This window comes from Xiphophorus maculatus, chromosome 5 (assembly GCF_002775205.1).
Source record: "Xiphophorus maculatus strain JP 163 A chromosome 5, X_maculatus-5.0-male, whole genome shotgun sequence".
NCBI lineage: Eukaryota > Metazoa > Chordata > Actinopteri > Cyprinodontiformes > Poeciliidae > Xiphophorus > Xiphophorus maculatus.
The window spans coordinates 25,527,497-25,548,846 of NC_036447.1; the positions used below are offsets into that span (position 1 = coordinate 25,527,497).

Here is a 21,350-nt window from a genome sequence, read left to right on the forward strand (position 1 = left end):
CACCAAGCAGTCACGCTGAATAAATACACACGTCTATTAAACGGCCACACTCCACCTGAGCTGACATTCCCTTTCACAGCGACTTCAAAAGTAAGAAATATCGCGTGCGCTGCATTACTCTTTTAACAGAATTCCCTTCAAACGTTAGTTGTGTTTTAATAAAGCAGATTTTAAGTCAATTCAAATAATCAAAAGTATTATTTTTCTTTTATTGCCCCATAATTTGATCCAAAGTTCTCTGAACAAAGCGTTTTCTGATTTCTTGCAAAAGTATTTAGGCACATTTTGTTGTAATAAAACTACAAGCTTAAATGTTTTGGATTTGATGTGACAAACAATTACATTACAGCGCAGAACTGCAAAGTGGAAGGAAATTAATGTACGGTCTTGACTGAGTCATTGCAAAAATGATTCACTGTGCACTAATTGCAGTTTTACAGTTGATCTTTAAAAAGCCGGACCTGCTGATTCTGATTTCGGCCGATACTGATGTTTTTGTCTGAGAAGTTGCTAAATATAGAGACAACGTCGGTGAGTTGGCAACAGAGTGGTGACAAATGTTTACTGAACACATGCAAATGTGATTTGGGGGGCGGGTCTGTCCGTCAGACAGAGCAGATACACAAAAATAAAAACCAGGGCTGATCTACCGATAACCTGCTACAAAGAGGAGTTAAGAAAATGTTTGAAACAATTTGCAGTTTTATTAGTTCATATATATGTGTATGTATATATATGCGTGTGTGTAATTAATTTTTTTGCATTTAAGTTAAAAACACCGTTGTTTGTAAACTCGTCATGTCGTATTTTTTTAGCTTCACTTGGTCCAAATTCACTAAAGGAATGCTATATTATGGCATTTGAGCAATAAAATGTTTCCTTTCTTACTTTAAAAAAAAACTGAATAATTGTTTATTTCTATCTTTTAATGCATTTCTAGTATTGTATAAAAAGGCTTTAGTGAATAAATGGAAAATCTGTAGAACGTGCCAAATTTTATATCCGACTAATCGATTAATCAATTATTCTGACTACAGAATAATTGATTACAAAAGCAATCGTGGGTTGCAATTTTATTGCGCACTGCTCTAATTCACTGAAGTTTGTGGCTGTAACATGGAAAAACGGTACATAAAAAGACGCTGTATATAAAGCGCTGTTACTTTAAAACCAAACTTTGAAAACTGTGCGACTAATGCTGAACATGTCTCTCCAGCAGTCCCAGCCTAATTTGAGTCTCAAAATATACCAGTCATTTGGGGTTAAAACTTTTTTTTTTTTTTTAAATACTATGTACTCTCTCACTGAAAGTGGCAACAAGCTAAAAAAATTTTAAGTTGCACCAAAAAATCTAGACTTCGAGGTTGGTGGCAACATCATCATTTAAAAAAAAAGAAGACCAGGTTGGCATTTTTATAGATCTGTGGCCTTTTCTGGCACACTGAGCTGTTTAAAGCAGCTGGCAGGTAATAAGGTGAACCTAACGAGCCGTCTGCGACACGTCCTAAACGTCTCAGGTGTGGGCCCGTAGCGAAGCAAAGAAAAACAAACACACGTGCGTCCGGAAGGAAGCCGTACCTCCCTGCGTCGTTGGCACGTTGACTGTGACGATTTTGCTGTTTGCGGGGAGCGGCAGCTTCGCCGTCACGACTTTTCCGCTGGCCGAGGTCCCTGTGATGTGTAAAGTATGCCCACTAGAAGTGGCGACAGGGGTCTCGCCGCCTGATCCTGAGAATTTAAAAACACACAAAGTGTTCAAACCGATTCAAGACCTTTATAAACAGAGAGTTTTTTTCCACCGAGTTACCTTGTGTGCTTTGACCCTGCTTGACCCAGGTGGCGAAGGACTGCTGGAAGTTTTTGTTCTGCTGGAATGTGACAGGACTGCCCATCTTGGTGGACAGCACCACCTTGGCAGTGGGGGTGCCCTGGCCGGAAATGGAGCCGACGATGACTTTGGGCGTGGCGGCGGGCGCAGCGGGAGTCCCGGCCGGTGTGGCTGTGACGGAGCCGGACTTCTGTTCGAGACGTTTCTGCGACGGGGAGACCAAACGCTCAGCAGGAGAAACACAAGAACGTATAGAAAAGAATATCTAGCGCGCAAATCAGAGATTTTAATCGGAGAATTATGTTTGGATCCCATCCGAAAACATATTTAGCCTTAAATGCCACCCACATGAGCCGTGCTTCAATTCATGGGTTTCTTTAATTAACTGATAAAAATCAACCAACATGCCAGCTGGGGAAACCGAACTGACCTTGGCTTGCTCTGCTGCCTGGGCCTTTTCTTTCTCCACCCTGTAAAATAAACATGTGTTCACAAACAATAAGCACTTCACAGAAGTTATTTCAGATTCAAAACACCTAAAAAGGAACATTTCCACTCAATCTTCTCATATAATGGGCATCATGAGCCCCTGATTCTGTTATTAAACAGAGTAATCGATTATTTAAATAATCGTGAACCAATTTAGTAGTCTGTTAATTGCTAACTGGAGCATTTGGACTCTAAAAAAGACTATTTGGTGAAAAATAAAACACATTCAGGGTCGTATTTAAACCAAAACTGTACAAAATACATATACAAATTTTGCATTTAAGACAAAATCGAATCTTTCAAATTTAGTATAGGAATGTTTTGCTATTGCATTTTAGGAAATAAAATGTTTATTTTCTTATTTTAAAAGAATATTGATTTATTTGCATTTTTAAAAAATCTTTTTCCATTATTGCATGTAAATGCTTAAGTGGAAAAATGTGCAGAATGCTCAGATTTCTTTTTAAATCCGATTAATCATTAGAACAAACAATCAGTATAGAGAGAATGAGAGATTTTTTCTAATATTTAATCACTGGCTGTCTAAATAAAAACATGAGGGCCTACAATGGCTGGCTAAGTGCAGTGAGTGATTTGATTTTCTGATTCAAATAATAGCAAAAACGCAGGGTTGCTCCTCCATTTGGAATCAAAATGACTCATTTTCCTGGAATAGCTCCAAAAAATGTAATTTTATCAACAGCTGCATCTCCAAAAGGAGAAGAAACGGTTTCGATTAAACCCTTTAAACCTCATTTAAAAGCACAGCAACACAACCTGGGGGCTACTCTGCTCACACAGCACTGGTTTTTGTTTTGCTGAAAGGATAATTGCCCCTTCCTGTCCCCCTGACCTTTCTGAAAAAGCCCTTATCTCCCAGAGGTCCAGCTCCTCCTCAGGCACCCATGTCTCGATCACCACTGGGCCGGTCTGCTTCGTGGGCTCGGGCTTCTTGGGACGCAAAGCACTGGAGCGCAGACCTTTCCTCTGAGGAGTGTGTGTTTCTGGAATGGTGGACAGGTAGGGAGGAAGAAAAAAAAAAAGATTATTGGAAGCAACTTTGTCAAATATGTGGACGTAAAGTCCATCTAAACATTCTCTCACACATATATTGTGACAGATCAGTTCTTCATTGGGGAATTTAGATTTTCCAAACATTTTTAACAAGCAAGTACTAACAGTTGGTATGACGTGTCACAAAACTAGCTAAGCCTGGTGGTAGGGAAGCTAGGGCGGTCATCCAGCAACTTTCCGTGTTTTTGAGTTAAAAACTGTTCAAAGTTTAGAGGAAATTTGAAAATATCACTAGGTAATTATGTGCTATTGGGAGACATTATCTACAATAACCAAGCATCAACTATAAAGTCTTAAAAACCCCTAAAATAAAACAAGCAAAGCTTAGCCTGGTGGGGTTGCAAGTAAAGTCTGGTGGCCCACCAGGCTTATAATACAAACTGGGGGAAACCCTGTCGTATCAGTGTATAGAAAGAATAAAAGACTCAAAAATGTAGTAGTAACTGAAAAATGCCTCCCATAATAAACTTAAAGTTAATTATGAGTGTACTAATGGGTTTCTGGTTATTAACTAAAGGCAAAATGTATGTCAGTAATTTGCTTATTATTAGGAAATGGGAGTGGAGTTCAATTGAAGCAAGGGAGGCTGAAGCATGGCAAAAGAAGACAATATTTTATAACTTTGTCACAGTAGTTGTACCATATTCCAGAAAATTTCTGACAGTTTGATATTTGTCTCAAGTCATCTTTGGTCAGATGACTTCAGAGCGAAGTCAGCGACTGGCAGGTCTGTCACTGAATGATCAGAGTACAGATTTTAATTCACAACCAGAAATTTTCTTTCAGACAAAAAAAACCTTCACTGGTTTTAGCCACAAATCACTTACATCTGCACAATATTTGCCCCGCTATCTGGGAAAAAAATCCCAAACTTGTTTATCAAAATACCAATCTCATCAACTCATGATCTTGCAAGACGACTGTGTAGGAATCGTGTAAATGACTAAAACAGAAAACGCAATTTACCCTTTGGCGTCTCGGGAACTCCGAGGGGGCAGATGATTTTGCGGATGCAATACTCTGAGCGGATGCCGTAGGGTCCCACATCACGCCGCTTTATGATCTCGGTGGTGGTGATTTCGGTATCCGAGGTCTCTGTTGCAATGAGTGGGGATAGGGCTTTGGTTGGTATGGTGATGAGGACGAGACCCCCGCGCCCAAAAAAAACAAACAAAAAATTGGAGGAAATCCTCTCATAGAAACAGTAACAGCCAAATGAATGTCTTCACTGGTTTTTAGGCGGCAGTAGGAATAAGTTGGAGAAATCAGGTACTTATTACATATATGAGAGGTAATTTCCAACAATTTACAATTCTCTACAAGTTTGTTTACTTTTTTATTTTCAAAAAACTGAGGACACATTCGAGGGTCTACCTGTACGCGTCGTGCCTACGGCGGCAGACGGTTTCACGGCCATGTCGTCCCACCTCAAACAGGCCCATAGGAGCCTCAGCATGAGGCTCACTCCAGCCAGGGACTTCACCGTCTGCAGCCGGTACCTGGATCCAGTGGCCAGAGGAAGTGTTAGTCACCCACAAATGCGAGAAAACATTTCCAGTTGCCCAATTGGCCAACGACAAAGTTTCCATTATATGCCGGTGTCGTAATGACTCCCCTCGGAGTGACAGAAAACAAGCTGCTGTACAATCACGTACGTAATTGGAAGATGCAGATAAAAAAAAAAAAGACTTCTGGGAATATAAACGCTGCCGTTTATATTTCTGCCAAACCAACAGCAGTGGCTTTCATTTTTAATAAATACTTTCAAGCTCTAGTTGAAGTTTAGGATGGCTGCTCACTAAAAACCGTATCAAAGAACACTTATTTCACACAGTTCGTTTAGTCACAGAAAATTTACGACAGGATGCCGTTCATCCACAGATGATGTCCAGAAGAAGGCATTAATCTTGCTTGGGCCATTATGGCCGGGAATTCTGTCCTTACAATGAATTTGGCTCTTGGACACTGTGATTAAAAACATCTTGAACATCTACAAAAACATGATTATCTCAGGGCTTTGAGTGCAGATGGGGTTTGGTAGGTCTGCACATTCCCATGTGTGACCGCCAGTGGAAAAGTATGCACAGGCTGCAGGGTTTGGTCGGTGCAGAAAGTGAACATGGTGACACCTCTCTGACCACTGGGTGATTCATGTCTGCTCCGAGACTCTGAAGCTTGGTCAAAACAACCAGAGGAGCCTGTGTGACACGAGACTGGGAGCCGCAGTAGGCTCTACGGGCCAAAACCACAAACGGCAGATGGGAGGGAGGAGACACAAATGATAAACCGACAGTGGATACACCTTTCTGACACGACACTTTTTTTACTGTATGTATAGCAGGTGATTTTAAGAGGGAGCCCTTTAAATGAGTGCATAAGTTTGTTATTTTTACATTACGAGGAGCCCTTTTTCTTTTTCTGATCTACACCTACGTAGAGTCTCTTTGGATCCTCAGGTTAAGCCTCAAACTAGGTTTATAGTTGACGAATTGAACTGGGTGCAAAGGGGCAACTATAGGGATCTCACCTGCGCACTGTTGAGATGTCTGGTTGTGCACTTCTGGATTTTTGTACAGCTGGCTAAGTTTTTAGTTGATGCATTTAATTGCAGCAAAGGGGCGTCCCTTTAGCGAATTTTAACTGGTAATAGCTAAAAACTATGACACTTGAGGAGTTTTGAGAAAAAAATATTTACAGACAAAGGTGTTATCTTAAATGCATATATTTAATATACATATATATATATTGTAAGGTATTAGGCCTTTCAAATAGTTTCTTTAGCTTGTATATCCCAGTTAGCGATTAATCATTGCTAAATTAACTAGGCTACTACGACCACCGGGTCATAGTGGTCGTAGTAGCCTACCTGTACTACTACTAGCTAAACGTAGACAACAACATCGGTAGCCTACAGGCTACTTGTTAGCAAACTTAACGTGTTGTATTGGTATTAGCTAGTCATCTTTTAGCTAACATTACCTGCATCCAACCGCGTTACTCAACTCAGTCGGTTAGTTTGTGGGGAAGCTGCGACGTTCTTTGCGTTTTGCTGGTTTGCGGCGTTATTCTAACACACACCTGACTAGCTCTGCGCAGCAGCAGCAGGTCTTCGTCCCTGCCGCACAGGTGTAAACCCAGCGCGAGCGTCTTAGCGCTCATGTTGCGTTTAAAGGCGGCTCGGAAAAACAGGTCACGGCGTGTTAACAACAATTAAACAGTTTTAACTGCTGAAAACAGTGACAGAGGACACAGATATGGAAAGTGCGGAAGCCCCTACTGTATAAAATTAATATAGGAATAACAGAAAGTTGGCCATTCTAAGGTAAAAACAACAAACAGCTTCCAGTCCAGAGGGGGCACAGCTGAATCTGTGGGCGGGCGATGCCCCCCAATGCCCGCCCATGCTGCCGGGCCTGGGTATTGCGTTTATCATTAATGCGCTAGTTGAAGCCATATTCCCATAAAATGAGCCTTCAAAGAGAGTTTATATAAATATCAGTACAACTGTACCTGGTCTGCAAGAGCACCTTTCAAATCGTACAGTTTGCGTTACGTCACTGGTGACTCCCACCAGTGACAGCTCGCGAAGCCGACCCCTGTGGGCGGAGCCATGTGCTCGGTTCAACTCGCCCACTATAAACGAAGCTTAAATGCCACACCCCGCGCGTTGCCTTCGCGCGCCTCAAGATTGTTGTATCTGGACGCGAATCGCGCGTGCCACCTTTCACGCAACGTGGAAGGTGTTCTTGCAGAGCAGGTCCCCCCCCCCACGTACCGGTTTTTATATAATCCCTCCTTGAGGGCTCGTTTCAAGAAAATATTGCACCGCCGTTAAACGTCACTGCGCCTGCTCGGTACATGCGCGCTCAACGCAAACTTTTAAAAGCGAATCGCGCGCGTTACTTTTAACTCTAACTTGACGATTTGGAGGAAGTACCCCTGCATTTGCATTGATACAATCCCTCTAAGACTGTTCATTGTTATATAGTGTGAACTATTAACGTCACACCGCTGGCTCGGTTCGGTCCAGTATAAACTCAGCCATTTATTACCAGTGAAGCCGGCCATGTTTAGGACAACCCGAGCTTTCAGAAATGAAAACGGCATCACATAGTCAAAGACGTCGAGGTAAACATGTTTTCTGAAATGCCGCAACCAACTAGCTGTCGTTTTTACATCACACCCTGTGATGTGAAGCCAGCTTAACCTTTCTTACCGCGTCTACGAAATACAACAATTGTGATACAGAAGTAATATAAACTGCGACATCACATTCATTACACTGTAGGACTCTCACATTGTTGGACAACTGTACAGACAATCTAACTACAACTGTCAAGGGTGGAGATCAAGTTGAGCTGAAATACAAAACGCTGAAGGTTTTCAGAGACAACCTGGCCTGGACTCAGTTGTATTGAACCTGAAAGTGTGCTCTAAGTGAGGTTAACCTGTTTTTAGTCCTGTGGTTCCACATCCATCTGTTTCCCATTTATACATGACAGCCTTTTTCTTAATGCTCTGCATTAAATTATTCTGACCATTAGGTTTTTCCTATTTTGTCATAGGAAACCACACACTTCAAAGTATTTTATAGGACTTTTTTTTTTTGGAAGTGACCAACACAAAGTAGTGCACACGTGTAAAGTGTGAGGAAAATGATACAAAAAACTTGACAACTGCAGAGTGCAAAATCATTCAATATCCCCAAACGAACACTTTACAGGACCACCTGTCACTGCAATTACAGATATGATTACCAGATTTGGAAAACGCATTCAATGCCCATTCTAGTTTGCAAAGTAGCACAAGCTCACTGAGATTGAACGGAGAGCATCTGTAAACGCACATTTTTCCAAATCTTGTCACAGATTCTTAGTTCAGTTCAGGTAACACTGAATGGGGTTCAATTACTCTTCATTTGGAGTCGGGCTGGATTTTATGTAAGGCGAGTCACAGTAAAGGGGGCTGAAAATAAAAATGTCAAAAAGCCTAAGGAAATAAATTAACGTTTGTGCTCGTTACATCACATGTGATGTGCTTTTCAACACACACATAAAGGGGTATCCTTCTATAAAGTACTGTATGTAATTACAAAGATATTATCTGCATGATTTAATCTTATAAAACAGTAAAACAATCATATTATTAATAAAATGTTCTGCATGAAAAAAATATACTACTGAAGTGTATGTTTTAAATGTATTTTCACAAGAAACGCATTGTGTGTGCAATGTGTCCCTTAACCTCACTGTAAAATGCCTTCAGAGTATGAAATGGACTTGGACGACAGGAAAACAAGCTAGCCCTAGTGTTTGTTCTTAGAGAACAGTAAGTGATTCTTGATCAACAAAGAGTAGCAGGTCTACCTCCAAGTGATTCCAAATGTAGGTCTGGGTGAAGGGTACGGCCAGATATCCTGGGCTGGCTTGGCGTTGTAACTGAACACCGGCACTTCGCGGAATCCTCCTCGCCTCGCCAGCACCTTCAAGTCGTCATGCGGCAGAACAAAGATACTCCTCCGGCTGCTCTTGGTGATGAACTTGCGGTAAGAAGGAAGAGCTGTGTCGGAGCGCGTTTTCTTCGTGCGGGAGAATTTGAGAAGGCGCACGCGTCCTTTCGTCGTCAAACACTCTTCGTGGCTCATGGAGACAGACAACATGGTAGATGTACCACCTGCGCCAGAATCCCGGGTGCACGACGAGTGCGTCGTTCTCTGCTCCTGCACCAGTGTTTTGCTCTGGCTGTCTTCAGACAGATCGTCGAGTCCAGAGCAGCAAACTTTGGTCACTGTCGTTTTGGTCATGCTGGAAAGGGTCGAAACTGCGCTGCTCTTCGTCGTCACCACAGACGCCGTGGATTCACCCGGGCTTTTTGCCGTTCTCGTCTCCGTGGAGACTACCGTCGTCGTGGTGGAGGTTGTGGTTACCTGAGTGATGATGGTCTTGAATGGATCCGCTGACCCACTGTTGCTGTTCTCCTCTGCAAAGTCGTCGCTCAGACTGGACTCCTCTGGTGAAGGAATGGGAGAAGGAGCCATTCTGATGATCTTCACGGCAGGAGCGCGTTTGGTCTCCTCGGGATAAAAAGTTGAGGTGCTGTCATTCTCCAGATTGCTCCCGGCGTTGCCTCCAAATTTGTCTGTACTGTTCTCAAGCTTTGCCATCTTTGGCGGAGGGCTGTAATTCTGGTCCAGTGTAGTTATCTTTCCCTCTGCCTCAGAATCCGAATGTGCCTCTTTTCCTTTCAAAATGACCGTAGCGTTTACCGAGGTCAAGTCTCCGTTCACTAAAGGCTTCTGCTGTGCGCCATCCTTCGGCGAGACCACCAGCCTTTGATCCTCGGCCTTCCCGATGCTGTTCATGTTGGGCTGGGGTCTGTCGGTGAGCACACCATTATTCAAGCTCGTTACAGAGTTACTCAGTACATTTTCGCTAACCAAACCGCCATTCCCGTTCACTTGAGGCACAGGCGAAACTGGCTTGGAAGTGTCTTCCCCTATGGTTCCGTTGTGTCCAAAGCCCTGCGAGTTTCCTTGGTTCTCCTCTGGCCCAAAGCCATTTTCCTCTGAGTGCGCAGAATCAAGAGAGTCTGAGGTTTTAACAGGAGATCCGTTTTCGCTGGTATTTTGGTCGACACGTGGAAGTGTTGTCACAGAGTTGGACTCTGCATATAAAGAATGTTCCGCCTTGATTACATCTGATGCAACACAGGCTGTTTGTTGCCCTAAAGAGCTATTAGACCCCCTCACTTTTTTCTCTTGCTCATCTGACAGCTTAATAGCTTCTTGTCCAGAACCTTCAGAACTGTATTCTTTATGCCCCATAGTCCTTTCCTCCAAGCTTTCCTGGAGCATGGAGGCAGTTTGACTTTGTGGTGAACTTTCACCTGTACCTGTATTGCAAGTGTTTTTGGGGCTGCGGTTTGACACAGAGGAAGGAGAAGGGTTAAAGAGTTCAGTCGCACGCTCTCCTTCCTCTTGTCCTCCGGCTTTTGTTGCCCCTAACGTTTGTGCCGTAGAAAGTTTCTCTTCCACTTTCACAGCTTCCTTGTTTACAAGTTGTGTCTGTGCGAGATTCTGCGGCTTGAGCGGCGACCGAGGCCGGATCGGAGTGCTTGGGATGGGGGCTGAACAGGGAGAAACCGGCGCTGGTGCCAGCGATCTGGATGCGGAAACCTGCTGTCTCTGCTTCTCTTCTATCGTGTGCTGCTTCACTCTGCGCTCCAGCAGGCTGTCCAGCTTGGAGGTCTTCACTTTCTTCTTGTAAGCAACGCGGGTGAGGAAGCCCTTGCTGACGTCTACGACGTCGTAGTTGAAGGGGCGCTGAGAAGGATCTGAAGGCTCCTCTTTTATGGCAGCTTTGTGCTCCTGAATACTGGATTCTGCAAGAGACAAATGCATTCACATTTCAGCTTAAGTTTTAGACTTGGTCCACACGTAGCTGGTTATCTGTTAAAACAAATACATTTTTATACGTTTTGGCCTTTCATCCACACCAAAACTCTGTTTAATATGGAAAAACGATTATTTATTAAACCTCAGACCAAAGTGGAAATTTAATTTAAAAAAAAACTCTTTATCTGTGTTTGCGTGTGTATATGAAAAAAAATGGAGATTTGAGGTTCCGCACATTACAGTCTACAAATAAACGCGCTAATATATCCACATACTTGCTTTGACACAATTCCCAATTGACATTGCCTTCTGTTTTATTAACTTTATATTCTAAATAGCTATTTAAATTAGTTCAACCCATCTGTCCACACAAATGAACCTCCTGGCGCCATGTTTATTCCCTAAGAGGAAGTCGGCGTTGTTTTGAAGCAATGCGATTGGTTTTAGCTTAGCGCTACTCTGCCCCCCGTCGGTTTGAGATGTTTAAAACAATGTTGGGGGGCAAATTTGTATGGGTTCATGTGGATGAAAACTTTTCTGAATCCCATTCGGTGTGTACAATATTACTATTGATTCTTAGAAAGACCTGGCTATGCGTGGAGAATATACAATAATAGACAATATCTTTTAAAGAAAAGGGAAATATAAAGTTTTTGTTTCATTTTTATCTCTCTAATTAACTAGTGTTTCAACTGATGGAGATAAGTATATTCTAATGCATATGAGAAACTCCATATGCTACCGTTGCTGCTGCTAGCATGCAGCTGTTTTAGTACTTGTCATTGCGGTAGTTTTGGAGAACTACACTATACTTTGTTCCGTTGATGCGGAGTCTGTGGGATCCCCTTCCGTCTTTACAGGTGAGCCTGTTGGCTTCTTTTCTTCTGGTTCTTCGTTCTCTTCTTGCTCCATCCTTTCCGTAGATTCTGCGTCTTCAGCAGGTTTTCTGGAGAGACCCGTGGACTCTTGATCCTTGGTTTCGCTGCTTGACGCGGGACCGTCGTGAGCTCTCAATGCAACTAAACTGGGTCGTCGGCTCAAGTCCAACAAGGTACATCTCTTGCCCAATTTAGCATCTATAGAAAAATATGAGATGAGAGATCATGTTTTTAGCAGCAGAGTCTATATGTTAATCGACTTAAACAAAACGTTTCAAAAATAAGTCGCAGGAGTTGTAACAAAACCAGACTTTGCCCTGCAGAAGCATCGATAGCCCTTGTGCCTTTCCACATATTGTCATACAACAACCACAAACTTTAAGGTGCTTTATTGGTATTGTGTCACACAATAAAGTAATAAAAAAATAAAAATAAAAAAATGCAGAAATAAAAAAATCTAAAAAATTAGAGAACAATAAAAAAAAAAAGACAGCAGGGGGAATGTTCTGGACTACTTTAAAGCAGGAATTGGTTATAGAACAATGTCCCAAGCTTGAAACATCACATAAAATCACAATGTAATACATTAAGTTTATAATATGACAAAAAGTGACAAGTCTAAGTGTGAATACTTTTGTAAACTAGAAAAGCAAGACTCCTTTGAAGTCTAATGGTCTCATGAAATAATTTTTAAAATAGACATAGATGAGGACCATTTTAATGTCTCTTTTGCTAATGATGCACATAGGCACCGAGAAAGAGTAAGAGTTTACATCCGAGCAACATATTCAACTAAAATAAGTGTTGACCATTTGTGCATAAACCAAAGACTCAAGGGTGAAAGGCTTATTTCAGACCTTCCAGTTCTTTGCGGTAGTTGGCGTTGGTGTTTCCAGGAAGCTTTGGGGAAAACCGAGGTACGTAGGTCTTACTGATAAAACTCCAACCTCCGTAGCCTGTAACACGATACTCCTCTCCCTTCTGCTTCCACACCTACATATGGGATGTAAAATGAGAAAAACATCAACAAAAAAAAGGAAGAACAAGAAGCTCAACTGATCAAGTGAAATGTAAGGAAAATTGTGAAGCGAGAAAAGCAAGCTTTCGTAGAAAAAGCTTAAATGTTCAGAGATTAGTGGTATATTTAGTCCAAATTGCTCAGGGAAATGACTCACAGAAGTGTTTGACCTTCTATATCAAAGAGCCCTTAATGGTCACATAAACCACATTACTTCTTACCAGACTGACTCATTCTGAAGTCATTTAACATATTAAGACTTCAAATTATTTTGACTCAGACAACAGATGAGATGACATGGGTGGAATATTTAATTGTACGAGTTTTGGTCTGATTTCATCGCTGATAAAAGAGTAAATAGAGAGCACAGAATCTTTACAAGCATTAAGATTATTAAGGATTCAAACAACTACCAGTACACCTTAAATTAACCCAATGTTAACTACCTGGTGCTTGATTGGAAAGGTGTACTTGACCCAGGTTGCTTGTTGCATTGTCTCCTCATCCTCCAGCTTCTTTTCTCTCTTCTTCACCTTCTCTTTCTCTTCACGCTCCATGGACGTCATGCGGTTCAACCTGGAAGTATTTCACATTTTACTTAAGAAATGTTCATGCTTTCAATTCATAAAAGACAAGTACGTGAAAGTTGAAATATGAGATTTGTCATTGTGGTGCACTGCACAAACAGCTGCACACACTTTAATTTGAACAATTTAAGTTCCAGAGGCCCCAGTCCTGTACACTGATTCTAACATACAATAACATTTACTCTATGAAGTTTGAGCAGAATCAAAACCTCAGAAGTGACATAGGACAAAGAGAGTGAAAGGAGGAAGGACACAATGAAGAAAATAGGACAGTAAACAAGGACAGAAGGAAGAACAATGTCAAGTAACATAATGAAGGACAGAATGGAAGACAAAAGAAAATGAAAGGAGAGGGAGGAAGGAAGTGATGTAGAGCACAAGGAAGAATGTGGCATAGGACACAACGAGGGAAGGAAAGAATGACAAGACAAGAAGGAAAACAAGGAAGAAAAAGGAAGCAATGAAGGATACAAGGAATAAAAGAAAGAAGGACAAAAAAACAAAAGGAAGGAAACAAGAAAAATGAAAGAAAGGAAATGTAGACAAAGGACTAGGGAATGAAGTCAGAAGAAGAAATACAAATCATTTCCCATACATTTATTTTCCCTACTTATTCAAACACTCTAGCGTCATTCTAGACTGCGTTTTTAACCCTCTTCAACTCAGACTATGAGTTTGACTTTCATTTAAAATGAGAACCTGGTCTTCTGTTTAAAATCCCTTTTATGAAATGCAGTTTTTCTCACTATTATCTCGATAATCAGTGTTGCGATGTATAAACACATCCCGATCCCAACCCTGTGAGACCCTGGACAATCACCTCTATGAAAGGGCCCTATGTCGCAGGAGGCGTAGAGGCAGAGTTGGGTGGTGCTGGTCGTGGACGTGCAATCAAAATATTATGCCTCACAGCTAGGGTGGGCCGTTCGAGCAGATCTGGTTACCGTCGACTTTGCCCGCTAAACTCAGTGAACATCCCCTGTGTACATGCACTGAATGCTTACTTAGGCTTCTGAAGGTCTGGTCAGCTAGTTTAAGAAATAGTTGGGACTTCAGTGATGAGGAGAAATGTTCTTGTTACGAGGATGTCTTCCTAAATTAGGCTTTTCATAAACTCAGACGATGCAAAAATAAAATATTGTTTTCTACAGGTTCAGCTGCTGTCCTTGCGTAGTTTTGTGTCGGTACATAGTTTTATGATAGATTTACACACGTCCCGAACACATACAGTGCTGTCCTTACTGGTGACGAAGCATACTCAAACTTGAAAGTTATTTAAAAACCAGAAACATTTTGTATTAATTAAGATGTCAGAAAATTGAAAATACAGGTGAGCACTGCAAGTCAGCTGGATGAAAGAGGGCACTACGTTTCCTCCTCACTTACAAAAAAACAAACTATCTGAGCAGGTAGCCACACTGATTAATTAGTTGATATCAACCTGTTTCGTTTACATTGCATTATAAAAAGTGAAAAGGTGCAATATTCTGTGTAGGGTTGAAACGATTAATCACGATTAATCGATTATTGAAACAATCGTCAAATGACTTAGTAATCGATTAATCGTCAACTGGAGTATTCAGACTAAAAAAACAACAACAAAAAACCCCGCACTGCTGAAAAATTCACTGAAACTGTGGTACTTTTAGCTCCATTCCAGGCAGATTCTATGCGCAGTATTTCTTTACCTGGTGTGACCCAGTGAGTCTTTCCAGACAGGCAGCATTGCCACGGGTTTGATGGCACACTCCAGAATGGCCATGGCCAGTGCAAACTCTCTGGCCTTACTGCACATCTGGACTGCTTTGATCCAGTTGGTCCTACGAAAAGTAACAAAGAAGATCAATTACATGATCCTAAATTCTAAGAGACGTTATAATTAAATTTTAATTTGGCTATAAACACCCAGGTTTTGATTTTGCCTCTATTTGTACCTTACTTGTAAAGTAAAGGACCAGATTGATAGTCACAAAGCCTCTTGTTTTGTTAAAAAAGGAAAGAAAGAAAAGTTATCTTTTTCCAGGTTTTACCTGTGTGAAGCCCAGTTTGGATGCATGAAAGGAGACGGAACGTTGTTCTCAAGCTGGATGATGGTGAGTCTTAACGTGGAGATAGTCAGAACCTTAGAACCATGAATGGACCCGTTCCACTTGAACTCTCCTGCTGGCGTCATACAAAACTTATGGGAAAGATGTCGCCTCTTGTCATGGTCCTGTCCAGATTGGTTTTTCAAAAGTTAAATTAGAGATGCACTAATCAATTGGACACAAATAAATGACGAAAACGCTATTTGCCTCTCTATGCTGGTGCTTGTTGAGGGCCAAGGCATTGGCGCTGTACTGGTTATGATAGACGCGGTACTTCCCCTCCTGACCCAGCTTGAAGAACTGGCTGATGGTTCCCTTCATCACCACCTCCTTGCTGCTCCGCGTGCTGACCCGGGTGATGTCGCCCTGGGCGTTCACCACTAACACCTGCAGAAACAACCGCAACCTTAAAAACGCTAACACAACAACTGTAACTCACAACTTTCATGAATCTAAACAAGATTTTTTTTCCCCCCCGTGATATCCTACTTCGACAACATTCTACATAAAATATGTCGAGTGATATTGCTCCCGTGTTTGAGTCTGACCTCCTTGCCCTCCTTAAAGCCCCTGTTTGCCTCGTGAACAGCAGCTGCGACCTGTTGACTCTTCAGCTGACTCAGTTTGCTGTCTGGGTTCCTCAGGCGCGTCACCATGCGCGTCGCTGAAGACCTCTTGTTGTTGCCGCCGCCCGCCGTCTCGCTGTTGGTCGAGTCTTTGCTGTCCCCTAGAAATGCAGTGAGCAGTTTTAGTCAAAGAAATAAGAAGGTCAATGTAGTAAAACAGGCCGTTTTGTATTGTGAATACATAAATTCAGACTGTAACAAGCTTGCATCGCAATTTTTTGTCAGTTATTATGTATGGATGAAACGATTAATTGGATTAATCGATAATTGAAATAATTATCAACTAATTTAGTTATCAATTAATCATTACCTGAGTATATGGAGTGAAAAACAAAGTTATTTATAGCAATAATTAAGCAAAAATGGTACAAAATATATACACGTTTTAATTAAGATAAAAACACCTTCATCTGTAAATATGTTTTACCCAAAACTCCTCGAGTGGCGTAGGTTTAGCTTTACACTCTTCAATTTTATTAAAAAATTACTACTTAAAAAAGAACTGCATTTTTTATTTGCATCTTTTAGCGTATTTGTAATATTGTGTAAGTAGGTCTAAGTGGTTAAATAAAACAATCAGCAGAACGTGCCAATATTTTGTATCCGATGAATCGGCAGAATAATTGATTGCTAAAATAACTGTTAGTTGCAGCCCTCTTATTAAGCATTATGCTTTGTATGACTTTATAAGTGATGGACCTGCGTCATCGAGGCTCGCCAGCGATGACTGGGATGACCTATCAGCCAAGTCTGGGGGCTCCGGGCCCCTGGCAGCGACGCCGGCAACGCTGCTGTTGCTGTTGTCTTCACAGGGTTGGGAGGGCTGACTCAGGCTGGGGACGCCGTCACCACTGACAGGCACGGAGTCAGATGCTGGGTTTCCTTCACGCAGTAGGAAGGGGAAAAAAAATGCTGTTAGCACTGACAGATAAATGGTTTGCATGTTTAAACAGGTAGCAGATTCGATTTGATTTTTCTCAGTTTACCCAGAATAATATCTAATTCTGCACTGGCATTGTTGCAGTGCACATTTTAATAATAATTACATATATAAGTAATTTCTTTCATTTTATTTCTTTAGGTGAAATATCACAGCTTCTTTCTTAACAAAAAAACATTTTTATACATGGTTTATAGCTTTTAGTTATAGTTTAGATTCTTTTTCATTGTGATTTGATTCTTTTTTTATTGCTCATTGCTGCTGTGACACATCAATGTCTTCATGTCAGGATAAATAGAGTGCGTCTATCCATCTATTTAAGAAGAGAATCAACACATTAAAAATGCAATAAAAGTAAACGAGGAAGGAATATATTGTCAGTGAAAAAAGAAACTTTCACATGCCAGTAAAAATTAAGTTAGGCTTTGGCTCCCTCTGCTGAAACCTTTTGAGTATTGCATCAAACAAAATAAGAGGGAAGAAGAGGATTGAGTAACAAAGTTTACGAAATTTGAATTTGAGCTCTTCCTTGTGATACTGACTGTGGAAGTCAAACATTTTCCAGAAAAGCTCAAAATTAATTTTATTTGTTTTAGCAATATTACAGCTAAAACAAGCTGTTGTTGCTAGGAGCAACAACAGCAAAGAAATACTCTCAAAGATGATTAAAAAAATAAAAGAAGATAGCCAAGAGTTAATTTCCTTTGCAGCCTTCCGGATACACTAAGACAAATAGTCCTACTTAAACTTAAACTGTACCTTCAGTTTTGTTAGACCCCGACTCGAAGACGCATCGTTCTAGCCGAACCTCCACAGTGGAGGACAGGCCGCCGCTCCCAGTGGAGGTTTGTGAAGGAGAAGCAGTCGACGGGATCGATGGTACATCCCCGACACTGCTGCCGCCGCCGCCGCCGCCGTCTTCTTGGCTAGAGGGCGGAGCTCCACTTACTGTAGAAGCAGAAATAGTGTGAAATGTGAATGTTTCATGAGGGCAATGAAATACAAAACTGCCAATGGAGGGAGAATAATACGGCCAAATTACCTCTAAGAGGAAAAACACAACATTAGATTAAGCTATAGTACCCACTACTACTCCATTATCAGACAGCTACTAAAACAAATTTGTTCCTACAAGCGTTTTCTTTTTTTTTTTCTAAAACACCTACCACTGCTCTTCTCTCCATCGTTTTTTTCCTGTGCGGCCTCCTCTTTTGTTGATTCGTCTTCCGCTGACCGCTCTTTGGCCTCGCCATCCTCCTGTTCTTCATCCTTCGGCTTGGCCTCCTCTTCTCCCTTCTCCAAATCTTGCTCCTTCTTCTGCTTCTCCAGCCGCGCCCTCTGGGCCTCTTCGGCAGCCCGTCTCTTCACCTCCTCCAGCTCTTCCTCCTTCTTAGCTCGCAGTCGCTCCAAGATTTCCTCTGAGTGGAAACAGAGAAGGGAAATAATGTTAAGACATGGTCAAATTGAAAGTCCAGAAAGGAAAATTTGCTAAAAAGGTGAAGACTAGTATTTTTTTTCTTTTTTAAATCAGCTGCTTAAGGGAACTGCTTCCATGCTAACGCCAGCAGGAAAAGTGATCTGCAGTTATTGTTATAATATCAGTTTGCAGTAATAAAGCGTTGCTTGGGACAAAGGGAATTGTTTTGTGTGTGTGTTGTTGTTTTTTTTTAATTTAGTGCAGAAATATTGCTGACAAGCCAGAGGCAATAAAGTGTTCAATTATTGTTTTCTTTAGTCAAAATAAAGCCATGTCTGTGGTGAGGTGGACACAGGAAGTTACACCTCTTGGAAATATAGGTTAAGGAAAAAGGGAAAAAAAGGCAAAAGAAAAAGTGAAAGAAAAAAAGGTTTTCTGTGCATCATAAGGGACAGAAAGACTGAGATCTGATTTAAACCTGAAAATAATTTGAAAAGATGAATACAATTGATCATTTGCACTCATTTGATAGCAATGAGAGAACATACCATAAATTAATAAAAAAAAAAAAAAAAAAAGACAAGAATCATCATAAAGTCCACCAGCTTAAGGAATTTTCCGTTCTGTACCGTTGGCAGCGGTGAGGAAGCACTTGTTGTTGCCGCGAGCCTTGTTGGTGAGGTCTTCGGTGATGTCCATGTGAGTGTGCACCTCGTCCCTTATCTCCTCGAGGGCTGCGTACAGATCGGCCTCCCAGTACTCTTTATCCAGCCGGTCTATCACCTCGGCCAGCTGGACCTGACAAACGCAGAGTGTGGGAGACTTAAGCATGATGGCAAAAACAAATTTAAAAACAAATATGAACTTCTTTACGAGGGGAAAAACCCGAATCTCTACCTTTGTGCTGTAGTACCAGATGGCTTTGTCTTCTTGCTCACCGTCCTCCTCACTGGAGACGACAGTTCGATTAAAACAATAGTATTCTTTCATTTATATTTGTTTATGGGTTTATAGAATGGTGAAACGGTAAATGGTCTGTACTTGTCTAGAGCTTTATCAAGTCCAGAGGATCCCCAATGCAATTCATGCAACATTCAGTCATCAACCTGCATCTAAAATCTCCAACATAAGCTGACAGAAACATTCAACTGCAGCGTTTAGTCCTCTCTGCACGGAGACCTACTGTTTAGTAATAAATGGGTCAGTTGTTCTCATACCTGTTGTTGTTGCTGACTATTGTTCTCTGAGTAAAATCACTTGATCGAGCCTTTTTTGTAGCATTCCACATTACAAAATAAGTCATAGTAGCATGTATGATTTGTTCGGATATCGTATCGGGTCAACATTGGCATCGGCCAATTCTAAAAGCTGCAATAACAGTATCGTATCGGAAGTGAAAAAGTTGCATCGGAGCTGCACTCTTACAGCAATTATTAAGGAATACATTAGCTTCATTTAATCAGCCAAATACAACACTACAGCTGCCAACTAAGTACTGAGTTTCTCCTTTCCAGCACTGGAAACATTTTCTACTTTGCTTGTAAGAAATATTTTACAAGTAATGTAACAGACTGTTTTGTGTACTGTATATTTTGGGGTATTGTAATGCAATTAAGGGACTTTGTCATGTTTTCATGTCATATAAACAGAAGCTATCTCCGTCAACTGAACAGACATCTATCTGTAGGTGTTGCTTTGGCTCCAGACTGTTGACTGCTTCTAGAAAAGATGTCAAAATGCCACTGCTGTATTTAACACCTGAGGCTGTTTTTTTTTCTTTGAATTATCCGGCACTGGTGGCTCACTGAACATCATTAATAGTTTATCTTTGTAAGGAAGCTTGTTTACCTGTTTCTAAATGAAACAACGTATATTGTTCCCAAATTTTACAAATTGTACATCCTTTTGTTAATGCCTCAGAAGATGGGGTCAGACTAACACTGTTGTGAGAAGAGGTCAGAATGAGATGATTTTCCATTTATTAGCCCTTATTGGCCAAATACTGAAAAAGCTGAAATTTTGTTATTTAGTGCATATATTCTAACACGAAGAACTCTCACTTCCATTTGTCGATTGAAGCATCAACCAACAGAAACATTTGTTTTAGTTAGGAATCTTTACTTCAATGTCTAAAGTGGGTTATATTTGTCGTTCATGTTTTGTTGGATTCGAAACTACAGAGTCCACCAATGAACTGGCAGCAAAATGTCGTCTAATTTCCTTGTTGGAGCCCTTTGGTATTGGTGTCGGTCAGAAGAGGCCTGATTAGTGCATCTCTAGTTGTTATGATCAATGGAGGAATAGTACATAAATACTTAATATTAAAAAAAAGAAGTTTATTTTGGTGTCCTGCTTTTTCCAACTTTAACAAAAAGCAGAAAAGGGTTACTATGTTTCGATGTACAGAAGGTAACTGTTTTCTGTTTGTTTAAAGCTAAGAACCTGCAGTAGATTATTTCTAATTGGTCAACCATCCCTGAAAATCTCGGAATGGAAAAATCCGACCTTAAGGAAAACCGGATGTCCTATTAGCCAGAAAATTATGGGAGCCACTGAAAGTTTTGGAGACTCTTGCCTTGCACACATCTGCTCCAATCTCAATTTTCATGAATTTTAGGCAGCTGGATGCAGCAAAACAAAAACATAACCTGAACATTAGTCATACCGCTGGCAGATTTAGGTTGAAAGTATTTAATTTTTCCAACATGTTCTGGCGTGAGTGGTTCATTGGAATGGCTCAGTCAAAGGGTTGAGTTAAACCAGATCATATCCAATAATTTTTGAGGTGGTATTTTAAAAATTAAATGTGAATGATCTTTTTTTTTTCTCAATATTGGTCGTCCTTTTGCTGTCGTTTTGACAGAAATCCATTAAATTTCCTGTCAAAAATAACGTTTCTGGTAAAATGAAAGTAATCTTAAATCAAAATTTAAAATTACATGTTATTTGTCCGTGCCTTTCTTGGCACTCAAGGTCACCTCAACATCAAAAATCTGCTAGGAGTACGAATAAT

The 21,350-nt window shown here is 41.0% G+C and overlaps 1 protein-coding gene across 3 annotated transcripts in view; it reads right to left on the minus strand.

The window, feature by feature from the left end:
* The window catches only part of bptf (bromodomain PHD finger transcription factor), a 47,781-nt gene that overhangs the window by 19,664 nt on the left and 6,767 nt on the right, over window positions 1–21,350 (minus strand). For 2 of the 3 annotated variants that reach the window (XM_014469274.2, XM_023334507.1), the window contains exons 3-21: window positions 19,235–19,286; window positions 18,967–19,135; window positions 18,087–18,338; window positions 17,680–17,868; window positions 16,680–16,862; window positions 15,903–16,081; window positions 15,562–15,741; window positions 15,298–15,479; window positions 14,956–15,087; window positions 13,127–13,256; window positions 12,520–12,655; window positions 11,597–11,860; window positions 8,758–10,771; window positions 4,766–4,890; window positions 4,358–4,510; window positions 3,171–3,321; window positions 2,259–2,298; window positions 1,808–2,033; window positions 1,579–1,728 (exon numbers count right to left, since the gene is read on the minus strand). In XM_014469274.2, the coding sequence (XP_014324760.1) occupies window positions 1,579–1,728; window positions 1,808–2,033; window positions 2,259–2,298; window positions 3,171–3,321; window positions 4,358–4,510; window positions 4,766–4,890; window positions 8,758–10,771; window positions 11,597–11,860; window positions 12,520–12,655; window positions 13,127–13,256; window positions 14,956–15,087; window positions 15,298–15,479; window positions 15,562–15,741; window positions 15,903–16,081; window positions 16,680–16,862; window positions 17,680–17,868; window positions 18,087–18,338; window positions 18,967–19,135; window positions 19,235–19,286 (4,907 nt within the window). The remainder of the gene's footprint in view (window positions 1–1,578; window positions 1,729–1,807; window positions 2,034–2,258; window positions 2,299–3,170; window positions 3,322–4,357; window positions 4,511–4,765; window positions 4,891–8,757; window positions 10,772–11,596; window positions 11,861–12,519; window positions 12,656–13,126; window positions 13,257–14,955; window positions 15,088–15,297; window positions 15,480–15,561; window positions 15,742–15,902; window positions 16,082–16,679; window positions 16,863–17,679; window positions 17,869–18,086; window positions 18,339–18,966; window positions 19,136–19,234; window positions 19,287–21,350) is intronic. The other variant, XM_023334506.1, reaches the window with a different exon arrangement.